This window comes from Rhipicephalus microplus, chromosome 5 (genome assembly GCF_043290135.1).
Source record: "Rhipicephalus microplus isolate Deutch F79 chromosome 5, USDA_Rmic, whole genome shotgun sequence".
NCBI classification, from domain to species: domain Eukaryota; kingdom Metazoa; phylum Arthropoda; class Arachnida; order Ixodida; family Ixodidae; genus Rhipicephalus; species Rhipicephalus microplus.
This window is the reverse complement of record NC_134704.1, coordinates 92,879,752-92,896,345: the sequence shown is the minus strand read 5'-3', so window position 1 is coordinate 92,896,345 and position 16,594 is coordinate 92,879,752. Positions and strand designations below refer to the sequence as shown.

Genomic DNA, 16,594 nt, shown 5'->3' with positions numbered 1-16,594 from the left:
CAAGGGGGAAGTTTTCATATCCGTGCCCCGCCTACCGCACTGTATCTTTCTTAAGCACCAAGCAAGACAAACGAATCAGTATTGTAGTCTGTGTTACTTCCCTTCGATTTTCCTCCCTCGTGAAGAATAACAGAACAGCACCCCTTCGGTCTGGCTGTCATATTCCGGACCCAGTCGCCCCCGTATGCAGGTATGTAGCGAGGGAAGCTCCTAAAAACAACTGCTTTACGACAAGCCCGCGCGGCTCATACAAAAAGAGCCTGTCGTTCGTGGTGTCCGTATCTTACGCACTAAAACACATAACGGCTACTCCTCAACGCATAAACACACACACATTCACAAACGCACTGGGTGGGAGCGGACCGGTGGTTGAGTACTTAGATAGGTTTTCGATTATTTTCTTTCTTTCCTTGTCCATCTCCACCTTTTGTTTCCCGCGGCACAACGCAGCTCGAGCGACACGATACGCCTGAAACATTATATTTGCCTGTGTGTATTTATTGCCTATGTTTTTTTTCCTTCTTTTTGTCTGCAAAGCTCACGCACACCGTCAACCACGCATATGTTTCAGTATCCCCGCTGGTTCGACTAACGAGCTCTGATGGACACGGCGCAGCTCCGTCCGCATCTCCCAGGTACACCGCATTGTTTATTTCGCTGTTTATCTGCCAGCGTCCCGAAAAGAGGCTTATTGCGGTATTACGGGGTACAGTACGAGTTACGTGTTTTGTTTTATTGTTCTGCGTTTTTAGTGAGTCGTGGATCAGTCTTCATCCTGTACCGTTGTCTCTGTCGGGAGCAATCAGACGACACGTTTCGCTACCGTGTACTGTCGGAGAGATCAATGGAAGAGAACAGTCACCGTGGATCCGCTCTTCTCGTTGTTTGCAGTGTTCCGTGAACTGCATACTATTTACGAAGCAGTGCGGCAAGAATAGACCGTTCCGGGTGCCGACGGCTATAGGTCCACATGAAAAAAGCCGATGAGACAGGCTTGGCTCGACATACGGGACATATTTAGCGGGTGCCATATATACGACAATACAGTCCATGATGATTTTGATTCCTTCGTGTGTGTCTTTGTGTGTATTTGTAAGTGCCCTCAGGCTGCTGGCATTGATAGCGTGCCCTTACCAGAAACGAGCACGAAACGTTCGCCAAATTGCCGGCTCGCTAATTGGCCTAGAAGACGTCGGGTTCCTGAGACAAGTGCTGTCGAAGGATACTGCATCTGGTAAGGACAAGCGCATTGGGAGGCGGCATGTATATCACCTTCCCAGGCACGCACGCACACACACACACACACACACACACACACACACACACACACACACACACACACACACACACACACACACACACACACACACACACACACAAACACACGCGCACACACACACTAAAACACACAAACATACAAACACACACACAAACACACAAACAAACATACAAACACACACACAAACACACACACAAACACACACACACACTTACACACACAAACACACACACACACACAAACACACACATACACACAAACACACTCACACAAACACGCACACACGATCACAGACACAAACACACACACACACAAACACTCACACAAACACACACACACAAGCACACAAACACACACGCACAAACACACAAGCACACACGCACAAACATATCTACACACATACACACAAACACACAAACACACACAAACACACTCACACACACAAACAAACACACACACAAACACACTCACACACAAACAAACAAACACACACACATTCACACACACAAACACACACACACAAGTGCACACACAAACAAACACACACAAACACACGCACACAAACACACACAAACACACACAAACAAACACACGCACACGAACACACACACACGAACACACACACACATAAACACACACACATAAACACACACACACACACAAACACACACACAAACACACACACAAACACACACACACAAACACACACACACACACGCACACACACAACAAACACACACAAACACAAAGACACACACAAACACACACACAAACACACAAACACACACACAAACACACAAACACACACAAACACACACACACGAACACACACAAACAAACACACACAAACACAAACAAACACACACAAACGCACACACACAAACACACACACAAACAAAGACACACACAAACGCACACACACAAACACACACATAAACGCACACATGAACACACACAAACACACACGCACACACAACAAACACACACAAACACAAAGACACACACAAACACACACACACAAACTCACAAACACACACACACACAAACACACAATAACACACACACGCAAAATCACACACACACACACACATGCCCCTGTCTTCCATGTTACACATGGAAGGCAGAGGCGTGTTTATGTGTGTGTGTGCGTGCGACATGGACCGCCTAGAACTGTGTGCGACTGCAGAGAACAGCGTGCCCTCCTTTCATTTTTGCTTTTGCATGCGATATATACGAGAATGAATATGCACCCTATTATGAGTGCGTGTATTAGTATATACATGTGGTGACTGTTTTGTAGTGTCCTTGTGTCCGTCATTGCGACGTATACACGTCGAAAAGACGTTTGTGCGCTTGTGAATCTCTGTTACGTTTTGTCTCTCTCTCTCTCTTCTTTCATTACTGACGAGCCTTGGGGGAATGTTTGCTATACTTGCTAGTAGTAATCTAACGATAATTACGTTGAGTGAAAGCAGAGGGTAAGGTTTCGCATGTAATATAATATTTTTTTTTAATTTTATATAAAGAACATGAGAATGAAGGCTACATTAGAGCCGGCTATCCCAACATCGTGGTGGTAATACACAAGATACCAGAAAGATGAGAAAAAATTCAAAAGAAGAAGAGAAGAAAAATAACCAGCAGCACTATGTACATCTATACAACATACGGCGTATGACGTAGGAGTACAGTCTACGGATGCAGCCCATATTATGCAGCATGGTCACATCGCGTATAGAGCGGACAGATTGTTTTTATGCACCTACATCTTGACTATCAGATATACTAATTAATGTCTCAATTATATGACAAGAGCAATGAAAACTATAGAGAGTTCGTTAAGTTGGATAGTTTGAAGAAGTTTCAGCTGAATTGCTAGAGTATCCCACGAGGTACCACAGATGTACGCAGCTGTGTGGGCTAGAAAGTAGATATTTAGTTGAAATTAACAAACTAAACTGAGCTATCACTGGCTATGTTGATGAAGAACTCGGGTAATTGCGTATCTCTGAAAGGCGTCTTTTTCCTATAAGGAATATACAATGTCTTGTTGGTTTGTTGGTTGGTTTTGTTGTTAGCACCAACAATCAAGTCAAATCAAATCAAAATTTATTTTCCGTTCTGTAATACAGAAAGAAAGGACAGTGAAAAAAAAAACTGTGTTCTAAAACAGCTTTTTTTTTTACTAGTTCACGGCCCCCTACTATCGCGACTTCAAACCCAATTTGGTAGATTGTCCAGAAAGACGATGGTAAAAATGTCGAAAAAAAAAGAGAAGCATTTAAAAATAGGAAAACGCAAATTAAAGATGCGGTGTTGTTTTTGGTATCATCGTCGTTAGAGCGGTTGCTAGTACTTATGATGCATGATGAACATTCGCAAGTTTACTGCTTTTTGAAGCACCATTGGCATTGCTTTTTTCGTGATTTTTTTCTTACTTCAAGATTGCTGACCTATCCTGTTAGTCCGGATAGATCAGTAACCATATAGTCAGTACAAGATATGTGAAAAAAAAAACAACAACAATGGCTATGAGAGAACAATAGGAGATCAAGGTGGAGGATGGCTAGCTGGCATATCAAAAGCGTGTGTTTAGCTTTGAAAATAACCTATTTCATTTAAAAGATGTAAAGAGTAAAATACAGTTTGCACAGACTTCCTTAGCATGTCCGCTGCCGTGGATCGAAGGTAAAGTGCTCGGCTGCTGATCCAAAGGTCGCGGATTCAATCCCGGCCGTTGCGGTCTCATTTCGGTGGAGGCGGAATCGTTGAGGCCCGTGTACTCTGCGTTGTCAGCGCATGTCGAAGAACAGCAGATGGTCGAAATTTCCGGCATCTTCCACTACGGCGGCTATCCTAATCATGGCTTGGTTTTGGGACGTAAATCTCCTTATATTGTTAGTAAGCATGCAACTGTATCAGAGCGAACAAAAGCAGCAAGCTGTAGCCATACGCATACATTCGATTGGTCTTGCACGTCGCTCTCTTAAAGGGGTACTGACACAACATTTCAAGGCCGAGATAGCATACGGGGTCGATTCTCGGGAACATTCGTATATCATCTGCAAGATATCAATAGCGATTATAGCTTGAAAGGTACTTTAAATTAATATTGAAGTTTGCGTGAGCGACCGACTCCATAGCGCTATAGATACCCTCGGAGGTGACTCCGAGGTGACCCCCTACTTCCTTCACGTCACCACTCTACGGTGAACAAAACAAGTCACGATTACGCCATAACCGCCATTTTTCTTTTGCCGCGTTAGTTCCCGCAGTCTATATTTCTCGCGGCTGGTTGCGAGTGCGTGGCCGTGGCGCCCGCTTAGAAAGTTATGTGTTTGGCGACATTCCAGTGCCGTTTCCTATTCGAAAAAAAAAAATTCTCTATGGAAACCGTGCGGAAGTGCGTCACAGTATTGTGTGCTGACGTGGTCAAGAGCTGCACACGCTAGGTGGCGACAGTTGTACCCAGTTTTTGCAACTCTCTCAAACCGAAACTGAAACTGATTGATAATGAGGGGCCTGTGATTAATTATCTGTCGCGTCCTGCAGCAAACAATGTGTCGTGTCATGATTAACAGGCCCCCAGCAACGCATTGCAGCAGAAAAACGCGAGGCCAAGGTTTTTGTGTCAGTACCCCTTTAATCTCCACCCCATTATTCACGTGTTTGCCAATCGTCGTCATTTCGCTGTTCTAAAAGGGCACAATCGTTATACGATAAGGTCTGAGTTCAATGAACTAACATGCAGTAGATATCTGTTGCCACTGACGTGCGTTGAAACCATTGTTCTAGTCTGGCTGGACAAGGTAGAACGATTATACAGCTGTGTTGAGACTGATAACCTACATGGTTGTTTCCGGCATCCAGGGTACTGATCTTAGACATCAACTGCTCTTTGAGTAACCTCCTCCTCCTCCTCTTCCTCCTTTCTCTTCTTCTTCTTTTTATTAATATTATTATTATCATTCTATATAAATTACCATGTATCTCTGCCCAATACAGTTCTATTATTATGATTACCATCACTTCACTGCCGACGAAAGCACAGGTGAGAACTTTGCTAAAATGAGGACAAAATTGAAGGTAGAACACCTGAAAATCAGAATGCGTCGCGAAGTGGCACTTATTATACAACTATATACGTCCACGTTATTATTTTTCAATTAGAAGGAAGATGGCGCTCTGTCCATCAAAATTTATATTGTTTGTTTATCTGCACTCGAAACAAATTGTAAAAAAAATGTTTCTTGCCGCTGTTGACTCAACTTACGTTTTTTCTCCTCTAAGATAATCTGTAGAGAAGCGAGTGGGTCAAGTCCGCTCCATTTACAAATTACACTTATTTATAATTCTCTGAGCTACACAAATGCGTCCGCGTGCGTCAGACATATCTTTTGTTTTAATGTAGTCTAATCTTACTATATTCAATTCAATTGTTATTTTTATAAGAATAGAGCAAGACCCGTGCATGCAGACGTAATTTTTCACTAGACGCAAACTCGGGCCCCCTGTTAGAGATATAGATCGGCTGGTCAAAAAAAAAAAATAGAAGCGTGTGTGCGTTTGTATTTGGCACGATACGCGAGTCCATGCGAAATATGCACTTTACCCAAATTCATACGAAATATAAAACGCAATGCATTTGCGTGTGCTATTGTACAAGTCTACTATGACCATTACAATAAAGAAGGCAGGCACAAGAAATGAAACAAACAATGCATAAATTAACAAGGTCTGTCATGGGTACTCAGTAATATTACGTCACGTTGCAGTCAAGCATTCTGAATTGCCTCTTTAATGCAAACCGGTTGCGTAGATCAGTCTTTGTGAGGTTAGTAATATCAATCTTTCGTTGAAAGAATACATTCAACAGAGCAGGAAATGCATGTCGAAAACCCTGCTCATTATTCTTCTTTCTGAAGAAAGGTGTTCTCGTTTGTGATTTGAAGTGTACAAGAAGCGTTTATTGCTTAAGAATAGGAGCTAAGAAGTCTAAAAAGAGCCGAGGGAAAACGTTTCTTTAACATCATGAATTTACTGAGGGCGCACATGCATTGCAAGTCCCACCCATGCATTGCGGGACTTCACGCAGCTTCACGCAGCCTAGTGGTGTAATTTTTTGCCCTGTCACGATAGAGCAACTCCGACGTATTTCCGAGAAATCTCTGACGGCTTGCGAGCGTGGGTCTGGAAAATAAACTGCAGCGAAAATGACGTCATTTTTTTTACTGCGGTTACGAAACCGAACGTCATGAGTCTCTGTGGCGGAAGCAGCCAGCATCTTTGATTCATGCGAAGGAAGGAGATAGATGAAGTACTTTCGTTGTCATTCCCGACAATGAAGAACGAGCGAACAGCGAATTGAAGTTATGCAGAAGGGATTCCACACCTAGTTTTTTATTGAAGTAGAGTAATTATGAGATGAAAGAAAAAGTGAAATAATGCGGGCAAAAAGAAGGAACTCGCTCATGCCGTGTGCCCCGGGTGAACCTTTGTCGTTTCGCCCCGCCGCGGTGGTCTAGTGGCTAAGGTACTTGGCTGTTGACCCGCTGGTCACGGGATCGAATCCCGATTGTGGCGGCTGCATTTTATATGAAGGCGGAAATGTTGTAGGCCCCTGTGCTCAGACTTGGGTGCACGTTAAATAACCCCAGGTGATCGAAATTTCCGGAGCCCCCCACCACGGTGCCTCTCATAATCATATGGTGGTTTTGGGACGTTAAACCCCACATTTCAACCAGTCAACTGTTGTCGTTTCGTTCATTTAGCAGCTGTATCTCTGACAAAATTCAGAGCCACTTTACGGTAGAATAGAATGAACATCTTGGCAGGCAGAGAGAAGAGTTGAAACATAGGCAGTTGGTTCATGATACTCGAAGAGAGTCAGAAAAATCACAAGACACGAGAAAGAGGCCGACGTAAACACTGCAGGAACTAACAACGTTCAGTATATAGTCTTAATGTCAAAGTGACTGAGCTTTTGGCAACTGTTCCCACGGTGTTGGAAAAAGCGGACAATCACGAAAAAGAACGCTATACTTGTACAATGGAGTGGATGTTCCTTCAAGGGTCAGCTGTTGCCAGCTTGGACATAAAAATCATTTACTCAACCATGTCGTTGACTACATCGTTCAAAAGAACTTGACTTTGATCCAAGTGCACAAAAAGGACGGGTCGGTTGCTCTTTCGACGAGCGAATTCGCAGAAAAAGTTCTGCATGCAGTTGCCGAGAATTCGCTGCCTACTAGAGCCCTCAAAATTTGAAGACAGTGGCAATGAAGGTTTCAAAAGATAAAGAATTGGGCATGTTATCTCAAGCTATGAATAACGATAAAATTAATTCTCTTCAGGCACTTCTTTCTGCGAAAACTAACAAGTTATACTGCCCATTTGGAGTCATTGTAATGGAGGCCAGTTCCTGGCAAAAGCTGTTGGGTAAATTCTTCTTGAAACACCTGAATAGCCTCCTAGTTTAAGACCCGTACGGTGTCGGCTGCGACACTGACGTCGCGCATGCAGGTGCTCAATGGGGCAATTCCATGAGCCAATTTCACCTTTTCAATCGACATTAAAGATTTATTTTACAGCATCACAGACGACGAACTACATGTGGCGGTACGCCATCTGATAGAACTTTCAGGGCCAATCGCCTTTCGGAATGACTGAAGTGTACCTGTTGATGCCCTTTTAGAATTATTGACAATGTATACGTATGTCATCCATGGACGCAGCATATAAAGGGTCGCCATTTCTGCAAAGAAGGGGTATCTGCATAAATTGCTCCTGTGTTGTGCAATATATCTTTAGCTGGGTTTCACAACCTGCTTATGAGCGTGCCAGCCGTATCTTTAGGCACTCCGACAATTTTCTGATTGTTTTAAAAGAGTCTTCATTCGACTCCTTACCTGAAGATGTGCACCAGGTGGTGAAATGCTTCGAGGCTTCGTATGAGGCCGTAAATGCACCCAAGAGCTTCCATACAATCGTTTCATCAGATTTCGATAGCGGAATTCAAATGACATTTCATGTCGATGACCATTTTTGGTGGTGCTTTATGCCTAGAAATAAGAAAGCATTTTTGTCATTTAAGTCTGCAAACTCTAAAATTGTTGAAAGAGGCGTTGTTTCAAGCTTTCTTTTTAAATACGCTGCAAAACGTTTCCGTTCTCTCATATAGACCAGCTGAGACAACCTGTTCGAGAGGCTGGAAGCTGCTGATTTCCTCGAGGATCTGTTATAGACAGTGGCATAATTTGTACTTTAAAACAGTAAGAGGCCGCAAGTCAGTACCGGTAAACCACCACAACGCAATCGCGAAAAACCATATGAAATCATTTCTGACGTACATAAAGTTTCACATAATATCAAAAAATGTTGATGGGAGAGAGGGCATAAGTATTGTACTTTGAGCTCCTTGTAAATTTGCTAGACTCGTGTGGCTCTTGGAAGGGCTAGCAATGAAATGTGCACCACGAAGCAAGAGCGTTGTTTCAACAAATGCGCCTCACGTGGGGTGCACGTGCAACGTTTCGTTCACCTGAGAATTATACATCGGCCAAACTAGCCGATGCAATTATGCTACGCTGCGTAAGCATTGCGCTTCTTTGAATTTGAATAACGGCGTTAATCTTGCAAGTCACTGTAGTTAATGTGGTTGCGGCGCGTTTCTCAGTAATGCCACTTATCTGGGAAGAGGAAAGAAGAAGGTGAAATTGTGGGATGCATACTACATTAGGAAAAGCAGAGATAAAATAATAAGCCCACTGCCAGTTTGCCTCTTTGACAAGAAATTTAGTGTGTTGCGACGACGGCAATGAAGATGATTGTGCATGTGCTGGATCTTTCACCGGGTGGCGTGGCACGCGATACTGGCGTGTTGGGCATGCGTTGCAAAGTTTCCTGTACGAACGCTTGTCTTCAATGAAGCCACGTTTGTTAGTTCTAGTGGTGACTGCGGAGGCCTAGTCATCGTACGTGTCCCGTGGTTTTGCTTTCTTCAAATAGAGGAAAGGTAAGGAGGCTTTACAGAAAAGCTGTGACCATTGTACCTGCCATAACTGCTGATGCAGCCATTATTAGGTGAATTTAGAAGTAATGATAAACGACAAGGACATCATAAACAAATAATACATTAAATGTAGGACGCCTTTTGAAACTTTGGACGCGGAAAAAAAGTTTTTTGAAGACCTCGTATAAGCAGATTGAAATACGCAGACTACAGGATTTCCTAAGGACTGTAGCTTAATGTTAGCAAATAAATTGTGTAGACATATTGCGTGGATTGGTGTAGCTGAGAACAGACAACAACGGGGCATTTTTCAAAAACGTGACACGTCATCTAAATCTCGACTCGAAGTATATGGATGTTAATTATTGTGCGCGCTTGAATGAAATAACTTGTCAGTATGTGCTTGCGGAGAACTAAGCTATATGCCTTCTGCACACTACATCAAGATTGTATAACTTTTTACAAATTTTGTACAAATTTTTATAAGCTTGCATACAGTTTTTATAAATTTATGCAAGTTTGCATAACTTTTTCTACCGATGAAAAGCATATTCATTGCTGGTTTAAACTGTCCTGTGTTTACTTTGCTTTTGCCGTTTTGTTGCTACAGTTACCATGGGGATACGGGGCTTTGTAAACAGTGAACGCTTGCCCCCTGTTTTTTTTTTTTCAGCATGTGCGGACATACATAATGATGTCGGTCAGCACTATCGTTTCGAGCGGTGAAAACTCCCGTTGCCATACCCTAGACTAAAACGGCCAGCTTCACTATCCTTCCGTCTCCTGCAGACAGAAGCATATCCCTCAACGACAGTTTATGCAACATTCACGAGCGGGGTAAATCCGAAATCCCCCTCGATGCGGCATCTCGCGATGCAACTTAGAACAAATATGCTGCGCTAATATCCCGAGTTGAGTGTGGATGGCGGGTCTCCAACCACTGAAAAAGACTAGGATACACTCCTCACAAGTACCCAGAAGACTTCAGGTCATCCATATGACCTGGCCGTCTAGATTAAACACCCCGTCACGTCGTGGACGCAGTCTGCAGACGAGGCCCCTGATTATGTCATCACCAGGACTAAAGAAAGTTATTCAGTCAGTCAGTCTGCCCGTGCATGGTAGCAGTTGCACGACAGCTTGCGTTTGTGGGCAGCCGATGGTAGCGTGTGCTCCAGCGGCCACGTAAATTTTGCGTGCGCGCGCGCGTGTGTATTTGTGTGTGTGTTTGTGTGCGTGTGTGTGTCTGTAAATGGGTGTGTGGGTGGATGTGTTGCTTTGTCACAATAAGGCCGATCTAACAGTAGAGGTCAGTGTCTGCTAGACGAGTCTTCCACGCACATTATGCTTTTCATACACATAAGCTAACCTAAGATATACGACGCAGTTATTTTGTTGAAACCTTCAACAGCGGGTGAGATTTATGGACAGAAAATGTGGAGCAAGAAACGAACGCGGCTGAACGCGCTACGCGTCCACCGTCTGTGTCCATACCATGACTGCAGCGAAACGCGAACAAAAAAAAAAAATTGGCAGATCCTACGTACAGTGGTTATCGATGATATGCGAAGAACGATTGAGAAATGTGGATATGCCAGTTTAAAGCCAGCACATTTAAGGTTGCGAGGTGGAGGTAAATGATGTCGTACAGGACATCCGTCTCATGACTATCATGTTTGTATTTCTCGCTTACCTTCGTCGTCTATTCACGTCACGTGATACCAAATCTAGTATATGTGGAGCTAGCAAAACGGCCGCGAGCACGCTATGAGCGTGGTATGTTGTAATGATCTTACATGACACGCTTGTCGGGATTGTCATGTTTGCACCAGTGATATATTTCGTCATATATTGACATCACGTAACACCAAACTTGGTATATGTTGAGTTGGCAAAACAGCCACGAGCGCATCATGACGGACCCAATATACTCCAATGTACGTAAACGCTGGGCACAGCGACGCTACGTTAGCAAAATGCGAGCGCTCTATAGTCTGATGCCAGGTGCGACCAGCGTCCGTCGGCGCGACCCGACGAAATGCGACATTTCCCACCGATGCGTTACCCAGACTACACTGGGTCTCCCTTTTTTCGTGACAGAGGGATGCCGGACGCGCTGAAACGTGCATGTGTCAAAGCAACGCAGCGCGGGGCACCCCTGCGAGAATATGGCAGCACCGGCGCCAGGCGAGGCAACGCCGACGTGACGCGACGAAATGAACGCGGTTGAGCACGCGTACCCCGTCACGTCGAAATCTATTGGCGCCTTTCTCTGGCATGTAGTAATGTTCTCACATTACACGCATCTCATGATTATCATGTTTGCACCAGTCACATACCTTCGTCAATCATTGGCGTCACGTAATACCAAATTCGGCGTACGTGAAGTTAGCGAAACGGCCACGAGCGCACCATCAGTGTGGCATGTAGTCATGTTTTTGCACGACACGAATGTCGCGATTATCATGTTTGGATGTGTCATTTAACTATGTCGTCCGTTCGCGTCGCGTATACGTAGTTTGGTACTTGTGAAGCTATCGAAACTGCCGCGAGCGCATCATGAGCATAGCATGTTGTCATGTTGTTACATGACACACATGTCATGATTTTCATGTTAAGGTCTGTCACTTGTGTTCGCCTTGCAATCATGCCATACCATAGTAGTTTTGCAACATGCCATGTGAACGAAACTACCGCAAGAGCTGCGAGACCATGAAATGTCAATCATGACATTCAATACATACATGTCATGATTTTGATGTTATGACTAGTCAAATATGTTATTCATATAGTCATGTTATGCCATACCAAGTTTGGTATCAATACCATTATCTAAAGAGCCAGGAGAGCTAAAAGCCGTAGGCGGCTAGATAGATAGATAGATAGATAGATAGATAGATAGATAGATAGATAGATAGACAGACAGACAGACAGACAGACAGACAGACAGACAGACAGACAGACAGACAGACAGACAGATAGATAGATAGATAGATAGATAGATAGATAGATAGATAGATAGATAGATAGATAGATAGATAGATAGATAGATAAGTCACTGAAGTGCACAAAAAATGCTTGGCATTTGAAAATCACGGGATACCCACGGAGTGAATGATGATTAGTGGGGCGTAGCGTCCTGCTGTCTGTCTGTCTGTCTGTCTGTCTGTCTGTCTGTCTGTCTGTCTATCTATCTATCTATCTATCTATCTATCTATCTATCTATCTATCTATCTATCTATCTATCTATCTATCTATCTATCTATCTATCTATCTATCTATCTATCTATCTATCTATCTATCTATCTATCCGTCTATCTATTCGTCTATCTATCCGTCTATCTATCCCTCTATCTGTCCGTCTATCGGTCCATCTGTCTATCGGTCCGTCCGACTATCGGTCCGTCCGTCTATCGGTCCGTCTGTCTGTCTGTCTGTCTGTCTGTCTGTCTGTCTGTCTGTCTGTCTGTCTGTCTGTCTGTCTGTCTGTCTGTCTGCCGGTTTCGTCTGACGCAGGACAAGGTTAGAACAAGAGGTGCTGCGCCCCTAAAACGCGCGCGACTGGTTACATCGGAAAGTGAAACGGCGTCAGCCTCGTTTTCTGCCTCCAGTCGCCATCAGCATGAAGCGGATCTTAAAGGCCTTGTGGATCTCTGGCAATGTGACGTTATCTGGTCGCCTCAAGGAGCGGAGTTCCACCTCCTAAACGTTCTTGCTTTGTGGGAGAGCGCAAGGACGAATGAAGAGGGAAGGCATACTAATAATTTACAATAAGAACCCTTTAACCATGACCGTCCAAAGTGCCGGTGAACAGGCCGCCAAGCTCGGCATGAGGGTCCCCACGTGGGCATAGTCGTGTGTTGTGGGGTCTCGCGTGCATTTTCTAGACAAAATAAAGTTTATTCAATCATTCAAAGTACACCTTTCCCCTCCATCAAGCCATGTCGGGTTGCATTTGAACCCGCAGTTGAACCTATTTATTTATTTGTTTATTTAGCTCGCTTGGCTATAGCGTAGTGGTGAATTAGCTTGGCAATCACCACTGAAACCACCTTTTAGTGCGAAGCGTGAGCGGTGTGGTCTTGGACTGACTCCCTTATCGCGTCATTTAGTGCCCCTCTTCTGTAACTTATGTGACTGGGCCGCTGAAGCCCCACGAACGAGCGCCGTCTTGGCCGCGAGATGGTCCACGTCACTCGCTGAAGCCCTGCTATACGACCTTCTTGTGTTCACCTTGAGTCGCCAGGATGGCTCGTCTTCAACGCCTGGGTATTGTAGTGGTGAATTAGTCAGGCAATCACCAGTGGGACCATAACTTGGTGCCAAGCGCGAGTGGTGTGCACGACCTGGGGACGCTGAGCCTTTTCGAGCATTTCTATCTGTACTAGCTGTCTCCCTACAACCAGGCGTCATTTATGAACTAACTCTCTCTCAATAAAAACAGAAACGAAGAGACCAAATGAAATAGGTAGGAGGGGACAGGGTGCACAAGTGCCACATCAAAAAGCACAACGCCTGCCTGCCCCTTTGGGAAGCGGAGACAAAGAAGAGATGAAGATTGGAGAAAAAAGAAGCAAAAAAGTAAAGAAACAAAACTACTACGCACGTAAACACAAAGAAGTAGTCACATGCATAGGTCCGTAAAAAACTATGGAGCTCATCTAAGACTCACTCATGAAATCTATTTTGCGCTTAGGACTTGTAGTGCCATCATCATCGCCATCATTTCTTGATCACTGCGCCGCGCCTCTCGCGCAGCTGATGCTAGCTCGAGCTGCGCGAGATTAGAACGAGCTGACACGCCTGGCGCGGCGGACGGACGCTGGTAGCCGACGTGGCTCCGCTTCAGGCCTAGAATAAAGTGGCGAGATCGGCACGGCCCCATCGGCCGCCTTCGACGTCATCTCACGTCTCTCTTCTCTCATCGCTACAGACTCACTTGGAGTCAGACTCAACGAAATTTTCCCTACCCGTACCCACTCGTACAAACACTTACGATAATTTTCTACAACCGGACATCACTCGGACTCGCTCACTAGATTCTGTTCCAACCAGTTGTGCCCTCGCGATCTCCGACGACAGCGCAGCTCTGGCCGACTGGGTTGGTCCTGTATACGCCATCCCCTGTCGCCGAGAAGAGCTCTCGCAAGTGCCATGGTGCCCCATCCTCAGACTCCTGTGACAGTGTTTCCACCTTTCCTATCTCTCCTATCTTTCTTATGTCGTCGCTCGCTGTCCTAGCACATCTCTCTCTCTCTCTCTACACCTTTAATCATGTCCTTTTAAGCCCTCCTTACCCCCATCCCTTGTGAGCTACTGTTGAGGTGCCGCACGCTGATGCAGACAGTTGCGGGGCTCACTGTTCTCTTCTTTTCCCTCTTATAACATCAACATCACTCAGACTCAAACTCGTCAAAAATTAATTCACCTGGAATCACTCAGACGCACGACTTGATCGGAGTCTGAGTGAATCAACTGACGAGCCCGCAAGTCCAGATTTAGCTCAGTAGGTAATGTCGTCACTATTTGTAACACCAGTATATCATCGGTCTGGCGTCTGTCTTCATTTGGTTATAAAATTACAGGTAATCTTCCAACGTCTCATTTTCAAGGCATACTACTTTTGATACTTTTTTCTGGAAGTTTGCTTTACATTGCCTTGAAAGCCTGCTAAATTTCAGCACGATTGATTTACAATAAGAAAAGCCTTTTTGTAAAGCCGGCTTAATATTCAAATATTGCGCGCGAGCCGCGACATTTATGTGCGTCAGCGCCGTGCGGCGGAGCCGAGTCACGAACAGGGTGATACAGTAAGCGCGTGCCCACGAAACGGGCTCAGCTGGGTCCGACAGCATGAGCAAGCATGACGGATTGTTTCGGTGGTTATTATCTTTTCCGAAGATGAACTGTTGCAGCCGCCAATCGACGAAATAACAATAAAACATGAGACAGTGAGGTCATGTGAGCGCACGAAGGCTAGACGCAGTCCGGGTTACTAGAGCAGTCCAGGTTACTAAGGGCACTTGAGTAGACGACAACGCTTCAAAGGTCCTTGCACTTTGTGAGTTCACCGCCTGGATCCAGGACGTATACCAAGGACTGCTGAATAATGTGCGTAATCGCATGCCAGTGAACTGACTTATCCCGGCAGCGATCACGGGCGGGATACGCTCCACGGTGATGTTATTCAGGGACATTCAACTTTAGCGCCTCGAAGAAAAACCTGCGCTGGTGCATGGTGAATAAAGAAATATCCATGGTCAGCTTCACCAGTGTCTTCTTTATGCGGCAGGCAGCCAGCCAAGAACAGCTTATGACAGACTCAGGAGAGTATAGCGATAACTGTATAGGCTGCACTTTACCACGTAGACGCCACTTATCTAATGGTTCCTACTGCACATCAAGGCCACGAGGTGGCTGTTTTCTTCATTCATCCTGAAGCGGATAAGGTTCACCTCAGAGAGGCGGGTGCTGCAGAAGACGCATCTTAGCGGATCGCGAAATCTCGTCGCAAATCTCGATGTGTCATCTCTCAACCGCAGAGTGCCAGTGCTTTGCTTAGCTTACTCGGCGCTAAGTCTGGATCGTGCGGGAAATATGTTAAGATGCAGAGGGGAGACACTTCTTAAACATGCATAGTTGAAAACACTGCCGATAAGTATACTTGGGCATCTTGCGAATAATTGCGTCGGGTTCGATATATACCACTGTACGCAGCAGCAAAATCACAAGTTACACGAGCTGCAGAACATTAATTTCCTTTCCTGATTCGCGCCCCGCCGCGGTGGTCTAGTGGCTAAGGTACTCGGCTGCTGACCCGCAAGTCGCGGGTTCAAATCCCGGCTGCGGCGGCTGCATTTCCGATGGAGGCGGAAATGTTTGAAATGTTGTAGACCCGTGTGCTCAGATTTGGGTGCACGTTAAAGAACCCCAGGTGGTCAAAATTTCCGGAGCCCTCCACTACGGCGTCTCTCATAATCAAATGGTGGTTTTGGGACGTTAAACCCCACAAATCAATCAATCAATTTCCTTATCCGCAAATCAATTGATCCACAACGACTACTTGTGGATGGGAGCGGCTATTTGCCGACTTCGTAATTTGTGATGACTTGTTGAAAGATTGGGAAGGACTTTACGCGTGAAAACTCCATTATAATTTCGAGGCAGTCTGAAGGGGAGCAGCACACATCCAATAGAGATTTTTTAAAGCAATACCACAACGTCCTGCTTGGCGCGCGAACTATGTGGAAAGTGCGTACGCCAAGCGAACTGGCTCTTCTGCCGCCTGCTGTTGGTTGGCGCCG

At 45.1% G+C, this 16,594-nt stretch overlaps 1 protein-coding gene across 8 annotated transcripts in view; it reads right to left on the bottom strand.

The window, feature by feature from the left end:
* Nucleotides 1-16,594, bottom strand: part of LOC142817866 (uncharacterized) — a 246,100-nt gene that overhangs the window by 177,899 nt on the left and 51,607 nt on the right. For 4 of the 8 annotated variants that reach the window (XR_012895391.1, XM_075895754.1, XM_075895752.1 and 1 more), the window contains exon 2: nucleotides 8,188-8,340. The exons of 3 other annotated variants lie outside the window; for them this stretch is intronic. Coding sequence is in view for 3 of the 5 variants with exons in the window: in XM_075895754.1 (XP_075751869.1) it covers nucleotides 8,188-8,304 (117 nt within the window). In the remaining 2 variants the exon portion in view is untranslated. Of the gene's footprint in view, nucleotides 1-8,187; nucleotides 10,512-16,594 lie in introns of those variants that run through there. One more of the 8 variants, XR_012895393.1, reaches the window with a different exon arrangement.